General features: G+C 45.1%; 1 protein-coding gene across 1 annotated transcript in view; it reads left to right on the top strand.

The window, feature by feature from the left end:
- myo7aa (myosin VIIAa) overlaps positions 1–13,538 on the top strand; it is a 188,356-nt gene extending 174,818 nt beyond the window's left edge. The window contains exons 47-49 of the mRNA XM_059963729.1: positions 3,574–3,657; positions 5,169–5,288; positions 9,090–13,538. Of these exons, the coding sequence (XP_059819712.1) occupies positions 3,574–3,657; positions 5,169–5,288; positions 9,090–9,179 (294 nt within the window). The 3' untranslated portion in view covers positions 9,180–13,538. The remainder of the gene's footprint in view (positions 1–3,573; positions 3,658–5,168; positions 5,289–9,089) is intronic.
- The last annotated feature ends 2,836 nt before the right edge of the window (positions 13,539–16,374 follow it).

Consider the following 16,374-nt stretch of genomic DNA (forward strand, 5'->3'; position numbering starts at 1 on the left):
GCCTTAAAAGCATCCCATAAAATATGACTAGAAGTCTCTTCTAGCATATTCTCTTCAAACAAAAGAGTAGTTTGCTCTCCAAAAAAATTTTTTAAATCCTTATCAGATGTAGCCTCCGTGCCCCCAATTTACACCCGTTCGCCTAGGGTGAACCACTGTCGCCCTGCCAAAAGTGCAGTGTATTTACTTTGGTGTAAATACAGTGTAATGCCCCCCCCCCCGGTACATGCTCGCAACACAAATAGACAATACATCAAAAGGAGTAAATAATTGCAACTTTATAGTTATTTCTTAGTGATGGGTTAGTAGAAATAGATACCTTAAGGTGCCAAATCAATAAGTTTATCAGGTTGTGCACATAATATTTTAATACATTGGAGCTCACGCCTCTGGTTCCATCCACAACGACTTTCTGATCCTTCGGCCACTGTCCGAACTGCCAATGTCCAGTATCTGCTGCTCTGGAACTGCTGTCTGCTCCTCACACATCCGTCCTCCTCGCTCTCCTCCCGAGAAAGACCGCGAACTCCCGCTCAACTCACACATACAAGGTAGCATAACAATTCTCCATTGGTTAGTTCCCAACCCCATCTGCAGACATAACCCAAACATACCCGATACAGAAACCCATTACAGCATTAAATAACATTACAAAAAAACCATTTCATTATAACAATACAGAGAAGCCATTTTGTTAGCCTGAACAGGTAACACCACAGTTACTGGTACTAAGAGTCCTACACAGATAACAGAGTTGGATTAAAATGCCAGAATCTGTTTATTTGAGAGACCCAGAAGATTTAAAGATAAAAACATGGGAGCAGATCTGAAACAGCAATTTCTTTATATTCACAGGATCAAACCAATGGAATTAATTGACTATCAACAAAAAAAAAATCAATCCGGGAATATGTATGTAGGAGAAAAAAAATGAGTGCTCTATCTGTTGGATGCAAAAAACACCAAACATCAACAATATCACATTTCATTAGAAAAGATTGAATAAAGGAGGCAGATCTACTAAAAGTCAATCGTTTAAAAGATGAGCGATCTAAAATGGGGTCTAAACAATAGTTGAAGTCTCCTCCTAAAACCAGAGAATACAGACTTAAATCTGGTAAAAGTGAAAAAAAGCATTCAAAAAACCTGGGTCATCTATATTGGGGTATATAAGTTAGCAAAAACCATTAATTTATTATCTAATTTCCCTGACACTATAAAAAAACACCCATTGGGTATCAGACACTACATTATGTTGAACGAAAGAAACTGAATTGTCAATAAGAATCGAAACTCATTTGGCTTTAGCCCAAATGGAGGAATGAATAAATAAGCCCTTCCAATATCTGAAAAGACGTAAATTATCACATTTACGAGCATGTGTTTCTTGTAAAAAATATTGAGACATTCAATTTCTTCATATAATTAAATATCTTATTATATTTCACAGGATGGTTTAAACCTTTCACATTAAAACTAAGTAAATTAGTAGTATGGTCCATTTTAAATATTACTTAAAAGAGTAATACTTAGAATAAAAACCGCTGGAATATATATTAAATCCAAACAATGAGCTTTAAAATAAAGTAACCAAGCAACAAACGAAGCTAAGAGAACCAAACATCTGATAGAAAAGAAGAAACCCACCCCCCACCCAAAGAGAGAAAGCCGACCAAAGGTCAGTCAACAGCTAAACCTACCAACATTACCCTCCCAAAACAGCCTACTGGTTGAGCTCCAAAAATTTTTCAAGGCTAACTGCATTCCAACAAGGCACAACAAAAAATAGAGTAAAATTAAACTTATTTTTAAAAAAACCTTATGAAAAAATACAGTCTAAAATATTAAAAAGAACTAAGAAAATTCAGAACATATTAACTTGGAAAGTATTAACTCAATGAAAACTTACTGATGTTAAATCCTTAATTTTCTAAGCAAAGAAATAAAAGTACAAAAATAAATTAGATACGAAGGTATACCAAAAGTAAAAAAAAAACAATTGTTCATAAAAGAAAGTAATGAACAGTTAGACTGCTGATTCTAAGAAAAAAGTATCCATCAAGCAGATGCAACATAGATCTATGTAGGGAATTATTGAACAGTTAAACTTCTGATACTGATTCGGAAATTTAAAAACCCTGCAGCTCTTGAGTCAAATGGTTGAGTCAACCATTTCTGAGAGCTGTTTTTCAAAATGATTCTAAGACGAGAGGGGTAACAAAGAGAGGGTTGAAAACCTTTATTATACAATTCTGACATAACCTTTTTAAACTTGAAGCGTTCATTCAGCACCTCGGGTGAAAAATCCTCCGCAATTCTGATCTTCTGGCCTTCACAATCAATCATACCTTTCTGACAAGATTCACAAATTAAAAATTCCTTTGTTTGAAAGTCGTGAAGACAAACTATCACTGAACAGGGTTGTTCTCCTGGAAGAAGAATACTGGCAATCTATGAGCTCGGTCTATTTTAGGTGGAGGTTTTAAAATATTCAGAAATAAGTTAGCCAAAAGGTTTGCAAAAGATTTCAAAGGCTGATTGCCTTCCATTAACTCTTTAAAACCCAGAATTCGTAAATTATTTCTTTTGCTTCTATTTTCTAAGTCGGTAATCTTCTGTCTTAATTTTTCATTAACCTTTATTTATCACAGATCTTTTCCAGGTCATCAATCTTTACATCCAACATCATCAAAGTGTCTTCATTCTCTTTTATCCGTTTATCGTGTTCACTTAAAGTTTTTTTTTAATAAAATCCAATTTTACTTCCATTCATTCAAATTCAGCACTGAGTTGCTGGAACTCCTCTGAAAGTTCATTTTTATGCTTCCGAAGTGCCTTCAAAGTTATATGAGGGTCCTCTTCTCTTTTAGTAGCTTTGGTACCCCTCATCGTAAAACAATATTGTGTTTAAAAGTAAGTTTTCAAAAGAAGTTGGGAACAGTAAATTTAAGTAGAGCAGGAGCAACTAAAGAAACGCTGCTACTCCATCGACAGCCAGTAGGTTTCTCAGCCCCTTCATATACAACGCTCCCAGTAAATGTCACAAATAGGGGGGAGGGAGACCCTCTCATTGTGAAACAACAAGGGAGATCTGTTGTGTGCATGTGTCGCTTGTTTGCTCTTTAAGCTCCACCCTTGCCCTCTTTTTACTTTATTCAAAGATACAGAATGGAACAGGCCCTTCTGGCCCACTGAGCAGCAGTTTGCCCAGCAACCCACCAATTTCACCCCAGCCCAATCGCAGGACAAGGACAATTTGCAATTATTAACCAGTACTACCTCGGACTGTGGGAGGAAACCAGAGCACCCACACAGGAAATCCAGATGGTTCACAGGAAGAACATGCAGGCTTGCTCGCAGGGGATGCTCGAATTGAACTTGGATCTCTGACTCTGATTTGTAATAGCGTCGTGCTAACTGCTACGCTATCATGCTGCCTCCAATCTCTCTTTATCCTGACCCTGGAGGTCCTTGGTGACGTGTCTATTTTGTTGAGTTGCTGTCTCAGCTCTGCCCTTATCCTGTTGCCTTCACCCTCCATTTTGAAACCTTCTCTCTGTACTTCTCTTGCAGCAAACTACTGAGCCAAACTACCCAGAGATCCTCCTCATCGTCATCAACAAGCATGGAGTGAGCCTCATTGACCCAAAGACGAAGGTGAGTTGTGATTTCAATTTCCATTACTCTGGTTGGGTTAACAATAAAGCCTTGAAGCAGAATAAGGCCATCATGTCTGCTCTGCCAACAAGTGAATGGCTGATTTATGATCCCTCTCAGCCCCATTCTCTTGCCTTCATCCCATAACATTTGATGCCCTAACTAATCAAGAACCTCAGCTTTAAATGACTTGGCCTCCACAGCCTTCTATGATATTGAATTCCATAGATTCCCCACCCTCCAGCTAAAAGAATTCCTCCTCATCTCTGTTTGAAATGGACATCCTTCTATTCTGAGTCTGCCCCCTGTGGTCCTAGGCTCCCCCATTATAGGCAACACCCTCTCTGTCTAGGGCTTTCATTATTTAATAGGTTCCAATAATGTCAGCCCTTCAATCTTCGAACCTCCAATGACTACAGGCCCAGAGCTATCAAGTGATCCTCACGTGTTAACCGTTTCATTCCTTGATAGTATTGATGTTCAATGGGTTTGGGTGTCCTGTGTCTTTACACCAGCAACTAGAAACAAATGTATTCTCTGTCCATACTTTAATCGCTACCTTATGTTTATCGTTCTTTATTGTTCATAATTGTTGAATGCTGTTGTTTTCTGATTGCATGTCACGCCGGCACATCACGACAAATTCTGAATACGTGTAAATGTATATGGTGAATAAAGTTGATCCTTGATCCTTCCCATCTTAGTTTTAACAGGCAATATATCCTTCCTCAAATAAGGAGAGCACTACCTGTTTCTGCACTCCCTTCCCCTCGAAGGCGTTGTGGCATACTCACACCATCCACACCAGGCAGGATTTTGCTGTAGCCAACTGTTTTGATTCTGCTCCCCAATTCCATTTCTACATGTCTGTCCAAGGCCTCCTCTACTGCCATGATGAGGATACTCCCAGGATGGAGGAGCAACACCTCATATTCCATCTGGGTTGCTTCAGCCTGATGTCATGAACATCGATTTCTCTGACATCTGGCAAATTCTCCACCCCCACCACCGGTTCTTTTATTTCCCATTCTGGTCTGCCTCTCACCTTTTCTCCTCTTCTCACCTGCCTACAGCCGCCTTCTGGTGCCTTTCCTCCTTCCCAATGGTGGAGAAGACTTGATGGACCGAATGGCCAAATTCTGCTCCTGTGTCTTACGGTCTTTCTCCTCTATCAGATTCCTTCTTCAGACATTTACCTCTTCCACCTGTCACCTGCCAGCTTCTCACTTCATTTTCCATGCCCCCCACCCACTCCCCTGCCCCACTTGGCTTCAACTGTCACCTGCAAGCTCGTACTTCTCCCCTCCCACATGTTCTCGATTCTTCCCCCTTCCTTTCCAGTCCTAATGAAAAGTCTCGGCCCAAAACATAGGCTGTTTATTCCGTTCCATAGATGCTGCCTGGCCAGCTGAGTTCCTCCAGCCCTCGTTTGTGTTATATGAGGTTGAATTTGTCTTGTGATGCCTTTTTGTTTTGATGTAAAATTCCTTTCCTCGCATCTGCCTTTCAAGGACATTCTCACCACCCATCCGTTCACCAAGATATCCAACTGGAGCAGCGGTAACACCTACTTCCACATCACCATTGGTAACCTGGTGAGGGGCAGCAAGCTCCTGTGTGAAACGTCTCTGGTAAGATTGACCGAACCTCTTATTAAAGCCTTGGCAAGTGGTGTCGTACTGTGACATGTTATCCTTCTCAACCTCACTCTCCTGCTTTCTCATGTAATCTTTGACACACTTACTGGAACCTATCATCCTCCACTTTAAATGTATTCAATGACTTGACCTCCACAGTGGTCTGTGGCAATGAATTCCACAGATTCTCCACCCTCTAGCTGAAGAAATTTCTCCTCATCTCTGTTCTAGTCTGAGGCTGTGCCCTCTGACCTTAGACTCCCCCATCATAGGAAGCATTCTGTCCATGTACACGCCATCTAACCCTTTCAATATTCAATTGGTTTCAATGAGATCCCACCCCCCACCCCATTCTTCTAAACTCCAGTGAGTACAGGCCCAGAGCCATCAAGCACTTCTCATACATTAATCCTATCTCTCTCGGGATCCTCATCAGAACTCTCTCCAATGACAGCACATCATTTCTTAGATGAGAGACCCAAAACTGCTCACAGTACTCCAAGAGTCATCTGACCAATGCATTGTAAATCCTCAGCATTACCTCCTTGCCCTTGTATTCTAGTCCTCTCTCCCATGCTGGCCAGGGGCCTATCTATACTAATCCCATTTACCAGAGCCACAGATGCATGGAGGTACGTACGTATCCCAAGTCCCTGAGTGACACGTCCTGGAAATTGATGGTGCATGGCTGTTATTGGCAGGAACAAGCAGTTCTCAGCGGTCAGCAGATGAACATACACATGCATTCCATCCAACTTGTCTTCCACTGAGCGAACACTGGAGTGCAGCACTGGTGGGAGGGGTCAGCCCCCAACCCAGCACAGGCACCATGCCACACTGCCTCCAGCAGCTCTTCTCCTGGGCTGCTGCTTCAGGCAAGCATGTGGCTTCAGGCCTAGTCTGTGATTCTGGGGCTCCCCTCTGCCATCTATCTGTCTGCATACACAGACCACTCCTTAAGTCATGGTCTTTCAATAAAGTTTGCACTTTCTTAGCTGCCAGGACATTTTTTGGGTGTAGGGGTGGGGGTGATGGGGTGTCTCTAAACTGCCTTTTGCAACATAATCAAGCACCTTGACAAAAAATGTTAAGTGCTCTTCTCACTTACGAGAGTGACGAGAAGCCCCTGTTGCCCTGTCTGTGCATTGCTGAGGTAAAGGCCCATCAGGAAATCAAAGCTTTAATTAAAATTAAAATCTACATCTTTTAAGCAGTATTCAGTGAAGCTAGATGGGAATTTTAAGGTGATTGGAGGAAAGTATAGAGGAAATGTAAGAGGTATTGTAGCAGTGTGCTACACATAGCGCTAAAATTACGACACGGAGTCGGTAACTGCAGTCGAAGAAAAACTTTATTCAAAATACCCAGCCTTGCTTTTAAGCCTCCCTCAACCTGCCCCCCGTGGCGCAGAGGCTCCAAAGCTCTGTGCTCGCAAACCCCTGTAGGCTATCTCCCTTAGCCGGAATGCTGGCTAATTGTGAGCCGGTTTGGATGTGCCAGGAAATGGGTCGCCACATAACCCCACCCCCAGAACTGGCGATACACCCCCCAATGTCCACAGTCTGGGCCGGAACCTGCTTGGGAGGTCGGCCTCTGCACCGCGGTGCCGGAAACTCGACCGGTTGCACCAGGTCCACATGGGCCGGTTTGAGTCGGTCCACCGTGAAAACCTCCTCTCTCCCTCCAACGTCCAGCACGAACGTGGACCTGTTGTTCCGGAGCACCGTAAACGGCCCCTCGTAGGGCCGTTGCAGTGGTGGCCGATGCCCGCCCCTTCGTACAAACACAAACTTACAGTTCTGCAGGTCTTTGGGTACGCAGGTCGGGTTCTGCCCATGCTGTGAAGTGGGTATGGGGGCCAGGTTACCGAGCTTCTCGTGTAGTCTGCCCAGGGCTGCTGCGGGTTCTTCCTCTTGCCCCCTTGGGGCTGGTATGAACTCCCCGGGGACGACCAGGGGCACGCCGTACACCAACTCTGTCGACGAGCCATGCAGCTCGTCTTTGGGCGCTGTGCGGATGCCGAGTAGGACCCAGGGAAGCTCGTCTGCCCAGTTAGCTCCTCGCAGGCGGGCCATGAGGGCCGACTTCAGGTGACGGTGGAAACTCTCCACTAGCCCGTTCGACAGTGGGTGATAGGCAGTGGTGTGGTGCAGCTGAGTCCCCAAAAGGCTGGCCATAGCAGATCACAGGCTGGAGGTGAACTGGGCGCCTCTGTCGGAGGTAATGTGGGCTGGCACACCAAAGTGAGATATCCAGGTGGTGATCAGTGCCCGGGCGCAAGATTCAGAGGTGGTGTCAGTGAGCGGGATCACCTCTGGCCATCTTGTGAACCGGTCCACGATAGTCAGGAGGTGCCGCGCTCCATGCGACACTGGCAGGGGGCCCACGATATTCACATGAATGTGGTCGAAATGCCGGTGGGCGGGATGGAACTGCTGCGGTGGGGCTTTGGTGTGCCGCTGCACCTTGGCCGTCTGGCGGTGCATGCATGTTTTGGCCCATTCACTGACCTGCTTGTAACAGCTGTCCGGATGGAGGGATGCGCCAAGTTATGAATGGAGTCGAAAATGCGGCGCCGCCAGGCTGTCGGGACGACGGGACGGGGCTGGCCGGTGGCGACTTCACAGAGTAGGGTCCTCTCACCTTTTTGGCGTTCCACAGCAAGTCCGCCCGGGCTGCCACCTTCCGGGGGTCACTGAAATCCACGTCAGACAGCAGCAGGCGTATGTCCTCGGGCAGCTGCTCCAGGAATGCCTGCTCAAACATGAAGCAGGGTGGGTGTCCGCTGACCAAAGACAACATCTCATTCATTGAAGCCGATGGAGGTCTGTCTCCCAAGCCATCCAGGTGCAGTAAACAGGCAGCCCGCTCACGCCGTGAGAGACCGAAAGTCCTGAGGAGCAGGGCTTTGAATTCCATGTACTTGCTGTCTGCCGGGGGCGACTGTACGAACTCCGCGACCTGGGCCGCTGTGTCCTGGTCGAGGGAGCTCACCACGTAGTAGTAGCGGGTGTCCTCTGAGGTGATCTGCCGAACGTGGAATTGGGCTTCAGCTTGCTGAAACCATAGGTGAGGTCGCTGTGTCCAGAAACCCGGCAGTTTCAACGAAACCGCATGAACAGAGGCAGCGTCGGTCATTTCTGGTCCAAAATTCATTTGGACCGTCGGGGTCACCAATTGTAGCGGTGTGCTACACGTAGTGCTAAAATTACGACACGGAGTCGGTAACTGCAGTCGAAGAAAAACTTTATTCGAAATAACCAGCCTTGCTCTTAAGCCTCCCTCAACCTGCCCCCCGTGGCGCAGAGGCTCCAAAACTCTATGCTCGCAAACCCCCGTAGGCTATCTCCCTTAGCCGGAACGCTGGCTAATTGTGAGCCGGTTCGGATGTGCCAGGAAATGGGTCGCCACAGTATTGTATTTATGCAGGGTAGTGGGTACATAAAGTGCCCTGCCAGGGGTCGCGGTAGATACATCAGGGATATTTAATAGAGTTGTAGATAGGCACATGGATGATAGAACTGTAAAGCACTATGAGGGAAGATTGACCTTAGAGTAGATTAAAAGGTCAGCACAACATTGTGGGCAGAAGGGCCTGACTCTTCCATGTTCTATGAGTAAGATCTTTATAGGAATGTTATCAAGCAGAGGTTGACCCTGAGTGACATTGGCTGATCTATCCCAAAGCTGGTAGGAGAGGAGGAGGAATTTTATGAGTTTGAAGGTGACTGATCTGCTTGAGGTTTGAAGTTGTCTTTTCTGAGGAACTCATAGCGCTCTGCTTTCTCAACACAGGGATATAAAATGGACGACCTCCTGACTTCCTACATTAGCCAGATGTTGACCTCCATGAACAAGGAGCGCAGCACAAAGGTCAATAAATGAACCTATTGTGACCACTGGGTCTGGGCTTGCCAGGTGATGCAGATGCTGAGGCCCATGGGCAATCCTTGCAGCTGGAGAAAGACGTTCTCTACCCAGGTCTGGAGTATGAGGAGAAGTCCTCTGCCTAGCTCTTCTGATAGCAACTCGGACTCTCCCTCAAGCGAGGATGACTATCTTTAATGTGTACGTGTGTGTGTGTGTGTGTGTGTGTGTGTGTGTGTGTGTGTGTGTGAGAGCAAGAGGAAGTAGCTTTCAAATCCCTCACACAGACAATAAGCCAAAAAAAAAGGAAAATCGGGATTCATGAGCAGTCATTCCAAAAAGAAACTCTGAGCCTACAATGAAAGGCTTTTCACATATTCCTCAGTGCACTTTTGATCACACCCAAGTGTTATTTTAAGTCCCATTCTCTTCCACGGAAACACAGTGTTTGTGAGGGTGGTGTTTCTGTGGGCATCATGTTTCATGGGCCACATGGCTTAACCTCTCCCCTCGGCAGATGATTCAGGTCGAACTTTTCCGGGCCCTGGGACTTGCATTGCCTACAGTGAAAAGCAGCTGATGTATAGTTTTGCTTCTGTTTACAAGTATGAATTTGTTTTATTCTGACTCGTGTAAAAAGAAAAGTTTGGAAAATGTTTTCTTTTTGTACATTTTTTTTTGTTTCCCATTTCTCCTCTAAATCCCAGAGTGTTCATTTTGTCATCCCACCTCATTCGTGATGTACTGAAATGCATATATTTCTTTCAATTTGAATATCTGGACTTTGGCAGGATGTATCAAAAGCGACTTGATTCCATCCTGTCGGTGCCTATCTGGGCATGGTGACTGTCGTCGGTAATAGTCTGTCAAAACCAGCCACAGGGCATTGCTGTGTGGAGGTTATTCCTATACTAATCACAGTCACGGTCTCAGTCTCTCACTTCGAAGACTTTTCAAAATGAACCCACCAGCTTTGTAGTTCTTTTGACACTGTTTCCACTCATTTCCTTTCTTCAATATCCCCACTTCCTTTAAAGCCTTTAAAATGGAAAGATCTTGTCCTTACAATTTTTTTTGTCTTGTAATTTATTCACAAAACTGAGCCTGTCAGCCCCTTCCCTTGAGTGGGTACCATCTCAGGAATCCCACTGCTGAAACGTCCTGAGCTGTTGGAAGAACCACTCCTTAAATCACTATCCATTCATTTTTCCCTTTCCGCAGAGACTGACTGACCAGTAGGGAATTTCCAGCATATCGCCAGGTAACATCTAGGGTGGGAAACAGATCCAGATAAATGACCAGGACAGGAGACATTTGCATTTCCAATTAGGAGTGGGAATCTCTTATCAGAATAGACTACAGTATCACTGATTGAAGATGGCTTCACGCTACCGGATGAGGTTGCTATGACACTTGAGAGTGCTTTCCTGGCCTCTTGGCCCACGGCCAATCACTCTCTCCAGGCACCAAGCTCAAGTCTTGCACTGGTCATTAGCAAAGTCCAGATTCTAACACCCATAATTCTATGTGGGGTGCTTTTCTCACTGGAGGTGAGCAGGAGCAGATGTAATTTCCACCCAACTATGGCCCCCTCCAACTGGATGAAGCCAGGGATTAAAGTTGAACCACAATACCTGTTGCGTTGATGTAATTTACCAGTCACCCCCTTGACATTCCACTTTCAGTGCATTTAAGACGCTCCCGTGTGCTTAGAAGATATTCTATTTACTTATGTATAACATATTGTTGGCAATTTGTATGTGATTTTAGTTGAAACAGTCCTTAAGGTTCTGTAATGAAGAGATTTTTTTTTCTCTCTCATTTCGTCGTTCTGTAGAACAGGGTGTCAACCAGTCTGGTAAGCTGTCCTGTAAAATGCATGTTGAAAACTTTATATTTGAATTTCAAACTGCACACTCCCAGATTTTATGCTCCATTTTCACATGTCAACCTTTGACATGTCCTTACCAGGTGCTGATGATTTTGTTTCTATTCGAGAACTGATTCTGAAACCATCAAGATTCCTCCCCTGCTGTCAAACTGCCCCATTCAGTATGAGAAGACCTGCGATGTACTCCGCCAAAGCAAGTCACTTATCTGTGAGGTTGACTGACTCCCAGAATCATAATCCCAACCTGAACAACCCGACACCTCAGGATAACCGGCTGACCTGAGATTACCAGCTCACTGTGGAGTAGCGCTTGCTTTCGGGGTCAGAGTGTAGACACATTTGGGAATTCCCATGAAATTTCTGTTCATGAAAATCCTGGTGCCAGGTAATTCCAGAGTTGCGTGTGGATGATTTTCAGATGAGTCCTTGGGAAGAGTTTAGGTCCATTTTTAATTTGCATTATTGTTCCCATTGTATTCACCTCTCTGGAGATTCCTACAGGTTCGGAAGCATGCTGTAATCTGGTCCATCTTCCCTGGATTTCGGCAGTTTACTGTCATTCAGCCTCAACAGAACATTGGATGTCGTCTTGTGGGTTCGAGTTCAACTCCTAAATGGGTCAAGATCAGGACTCATCTCTTGAGTGAATACACTGGCATGAAAGCCCCATGATCCAGGAAGATGGGCCAGACTTCAGTTTGCTTCTGAGCCTATAGGAATCTCTAGATGTACCACCTCTCCAGAGATTCCTATAGTTCCAGAAGCGAGCTGGAATCTAGCCCATTTGGATCTTGGGGCTTTATTGCCAGTGTTATTGGTCAATGAATTCTGATATCACCCACAAGACGGTGTCCAATGTTCTGCATGTGTCCATTGTCTTAGTTGTCCCTGGCCATATGGTGACCATATTGTGGATCTGCCCCATCCCAGATGGGGGAAAGCAGGGAAAGGCTTGGGGTGGGTGCTGCCTCCATCTCCCTGTCCATGGAGGTGTAACGGCAAGAATTGCTTCTATCTACATTATCATTACGGCAACAGCTTAAACCAAGAGGTACTGCACATTATGCAGACCTAGCCCCTGGTGCAAGCAGTTAATGGGGTCCACTGCCAGTGAAGCAGGAGGTCCTGTGGTGTTAAATCTTGAACAAATGCAGGCTTCATGAAACTTCACTGCACAAATTATTTTAATGTAGAATTATTGTTTTAGTCACTCCTGACCCAGTAAGCAATGAAAATACAAGCTTAGTGCAAAAGGGGTAGGAATTGGAGGTGGAGTGGGGGATGTTAACAGTATACAGTGACTAAATCGCTCTCCTATTATGTGGAAGATGTTCCCTGTACTTGCTGTCATGAAAGCCATCCATTAGCTGTGAAGTCTTAAGCGTCGCACCAATCTTTCCCTGGAAGGCATCCATGGGAAAGGTCATGTCCCTCAATAGGGAGCAGGGAAGGGCTTCACAAACACTTCCACTCATTTTGTTTAATGAAGTTATCAAAATGTGTAATGCCCTGTGTCTTTCTGTTAATAAGATTTTATTGACCTGGTGGCTCCTTCTATTGAACCAGAAGAAAATGTCAGATGGTAAATCACCGAAGGAGAAAACAATATACCCTCACTGATATTCTCTGTTGCTAATGTGGCTGTTCGTCAGATCGATTCCCAATAAGGCGCCATCCTTGGGGAGATGGATCACTGCCTGTGTTCGGTTTCAGACTCTGATGGTCATGAGCTTGTATGTGTTAGTAGGATGGATCGTGTATTGGAATGTTTGTGTATTAGACTCTAGAAATTGTGCATGGGTGGGGGGAGAGAGTGATATCTTTTTGGTGGGTGTAATCCATGGAACATTCCAGCAATGTTTCCTTGGGTACTTTGGAAGGCTTAAGAGTAGATGACCTTGTTTGAAGTTTGTGCACTCTCAATATGTGCATATGGTGCACAGTTACCCACAGCTCTGGGGTTTGTGAACCCAGCTACTTTGGGGAGACACTGTTGCACCTCGGAAGGCTGAAGAGCAGATAACCTTGATTAAAGTTTGTGCACTTTGAGGCAATTCCCAAAACGTGCAATATACACATTTACCGTAACTCAAAATGCATAGTTATGCAATCCAGCTAAGATGTGTGCATCACCTTGTCCTTCTCCAACACACATGGTTCAAAGCAGCTCTTTAGAAACCTACTCTCTTCCACAGCATTAGACTGCCACTGAGTGTGAGCAATATTTGTAAATAATGTTAATAATGAAGATATGTATTGTGATAATTTTTTAAAAATAAAAGCTTTGTGTGGATGCATGTGCATGGGTTTGTGAGCTGAAGATGGTGTTTGCTTTCCATTTGCCATCCAGGGCTAGAGAAGTGTGTCTAATGGTCTGTCTGTGGTTTATATCTGTATAATTAATGTTCCACTGTCTAATAAATATTTCTCTGCACATTAACTTCAGCCCCGCATGTCTGTGTCAGCCACAGTTTGCACCGAGTCTTGTTTTTGCCCATTACTTGAAGATGACTTCTTAAGTCTGTCAACTGTACTGGGGCATAAGGGCAGCTTGCCAGGGCTTTCTGGCCTGAGCCAGGGCTAACAGAAGTTTGTTCAGCCCTGTGGCTTCTGCTTTCACCACTCGACCTTGTGTGTCTTCTTGGCAAGGATCCTTCCTCTCCCAGAAATGAGGTCTTCGGATCTTCTGTTGGTGTTACTGAAGCTCTGGGTTTTTACAGGGTGGAGTTGCTGACCCCCAAGTCCAACCCTCCTTTCACAGCCAGGCTCAGGACTGACCAGGGCAGGGCTATTCTTTTTTATTTACTTTGAGATTCTGCACAGAGTCGCTCAGAGTATAGTGTGAACAATGATTGCGCACCCTTCTGGTTGCTTGCCCCATTGCAGGAGGCTTTGAGGTGCCGAAGAGGTTCACCAGGCTGCCATAAGGAGAGTGGTCAGACTCCGGCTGTTTTCTCTGGAGAGTCAGAGGCTGAGGGTGACCTAAAAGAATTTAATATTGCAGATTTTCTGATTTATTAATCACATGTACATCAAAACATACAGTGAAATGTGCCATTTGCATTAACAACACACATAAGGACGGGGTCCACGGTAGCACAGAGGTCAGCGCAATGCCACTACAGCTCCGGGCATTCCAGGGTTTGGAGTTGATTTCTGGCACCGTCTGTAAGGATTCTGTGTGCGCATTCTCCCTGTTAATGCGTGGATTCTCCCTGGGGGCTCCTGTGTCCTCCCACACTTCCAAAGACATGCCGCGTAGGATAATTGATCATTGTAAATTGTCCCGTGACTAGGTTTGTCGGGCTTGTGCAGTTGCTAGGGCAGCATGGCTTGAAGGTCCTACTCTTCAGTCCATTACTAAATAAATAATTTTGCAGGGGGCAGTCCAAAAATTTATAAAATTTGAGAGGTATGGAGTGACAGGCAGTCAGAATCTTTCTTCTGTGGAAGTGCCAAGAACTGGAGGGCATGTTTTCTGGGTGGGGGGGTGGGGGAAGAGAAGTTCAAAGGAGATGAGTGGGGTAGAGATCTCGATGTGAAAGTTTCTTAAATGTCCCTTTTACATAGGTACATGGATGATAGAAAAAAAGGTGGTATAGGAGGGAAGGGTTAGATTGATCTTAAGAGAAGGTTAAAGGATCATGGACAGTGTGATCGCAGGACCATCACAGCAGGAGGAGCCGCGAGGGGCTCGGGAGAGCGCTGAGGTGAGTGTGCTTTAAAAGGAGTTGATTAGAGGGAGTGAATACTACAGATAATTGCCAGGGACAAATGAAAGGAGGGGTAACTGAAGAACAGCAGCCAGTATTTGAGTGGCTCAGGGTAGGAGTGGAGCTTTGAGGCTTTGGCTGGAGAGGCTTCAGTGAGCAGAGGCTGAAGACGAGCTTGCTCCCAGTGAGGTAAGGCTGGGTAAGTTCCTCTAATTAATTTAATTAACAGGAGTAGGTAATGGAGGCAGCAGTTAGGGCAGTCGAGTGCTCCGTGTGTAGGAAGTCGGGGCAGCACAATTGTCCCTGATGACTACACCTGCAAAAGGTGCATCCAGCTGCAGCTCCTGACAAACCGAGTTAGGGAACTGGAGGGGAACTAACATCCTTGTGGGTAGATTTGCTAGTGCTGCTCTGGGGGGGTTTAAAAGAGATTTCCAGGGGGAGGGGAACTAGAGCAGATAGTGAGGTGGAGGAGGATAAAGGTTATGCGAGGACTGCATGTATAGACAGAAATCAAAGGTTTGTACATGATAGAAATGTTCTCAGGTGCATCTATTTCAATGCAAGGAGTATTGTAGGTAAGGCAGATGAGCTTAGGGAGTGGATTGGCACGAGGGATTATGACATTATTGCTATTAGTGAGACTTGGTTGCAGAAGGGGCAGGACTGGCAGCTTAATGTTCCGGGGATCCGTTGTTTCAGACGTGGTAGAGGGGGAAGGATGAGAGGGGGAGGAGTGGCATTACTAGTCAGGGAAAAGATCACAGCTGTGCGTAGACAGGACAGCCCGGAGAGCTTGTCTACAGAGGCCATATGGGTGGAGCTGAGGAATGGGAAAGGTGTGACCACACTAATACGGTTGTATTATAGACTGCCCATTAGTCAGAGAGAATTGGAGGAGCAAATCTGTAGACAGAGAGAGCAGATCAATGTAAGAAACAGAAAGTTGTAATTTTAATTTTAATTTTCCACATACTGACTGGGACTCCCACACTGTGAAAGGGCTAGCTGGCTTGGAGTTTGTCAAATGTGTTCAGTAAAGTTTTCTAAATCAATATATAGAGGTACCTACGAGAGAGGATGCAATACTTGATCTCCTATTAGGGAACCAGACAGGTCAGGTGACAGAAGTATGTGTAGGTGAACATTTTGGGTCCAGTGACTATAATGTCATTAGTTTCAAGTTAATTACGGATAGAGATAAGTCTGGTCCTCGAGTTGAGGTTCTAAATTGAAGAAGGGCCAAATGTGTGGAAATGAGAAAGGATCTAGGAAGAGTGGATTGGGATAAGTTGTTTTCTAGCAAGGATGTGGAAGGCCTTCAAAGGCAAAATTTTGAAAGTGCAGAGTTTGCATGTTTCTGCCAGGATTAAAGGCAACGTTAACAGGCATAGGGAACCTTGGTTTTCAAGGGATATTGGCGATCTGGTTAAGAATAAGAGAGAGGTGTATAGCAGGTATAGGCAACAAGGAACAAATAAGGTACTTGAAGGGTATAGAAAATGTAAGAAAATACCTAAAGGAGGAAATCAAGAAGGCAAAAAGACATGAGGTTACTTTGGCAGATAATGTGAAGGTAAACCCAAGGGTTTCTACAAGTATATTAAGA

The sequence above is a fragment of the Hypanus sabinus genome, chromosome 3 (genome assembly GCF_030144855.1).
Source record: "Hypanus sabinus isolate sHypSab1 chromosome 3, sHypSab1.hap1, whole genome shotgun sequence".
NCBI classification, from domain to species: domain Eukaryota; kingdom Metazoa; phylum Chordata; class Chondrichthyes; order Myliobatiformes; family Dasyatidae; genus Hypanus; species Hypanus sabinus.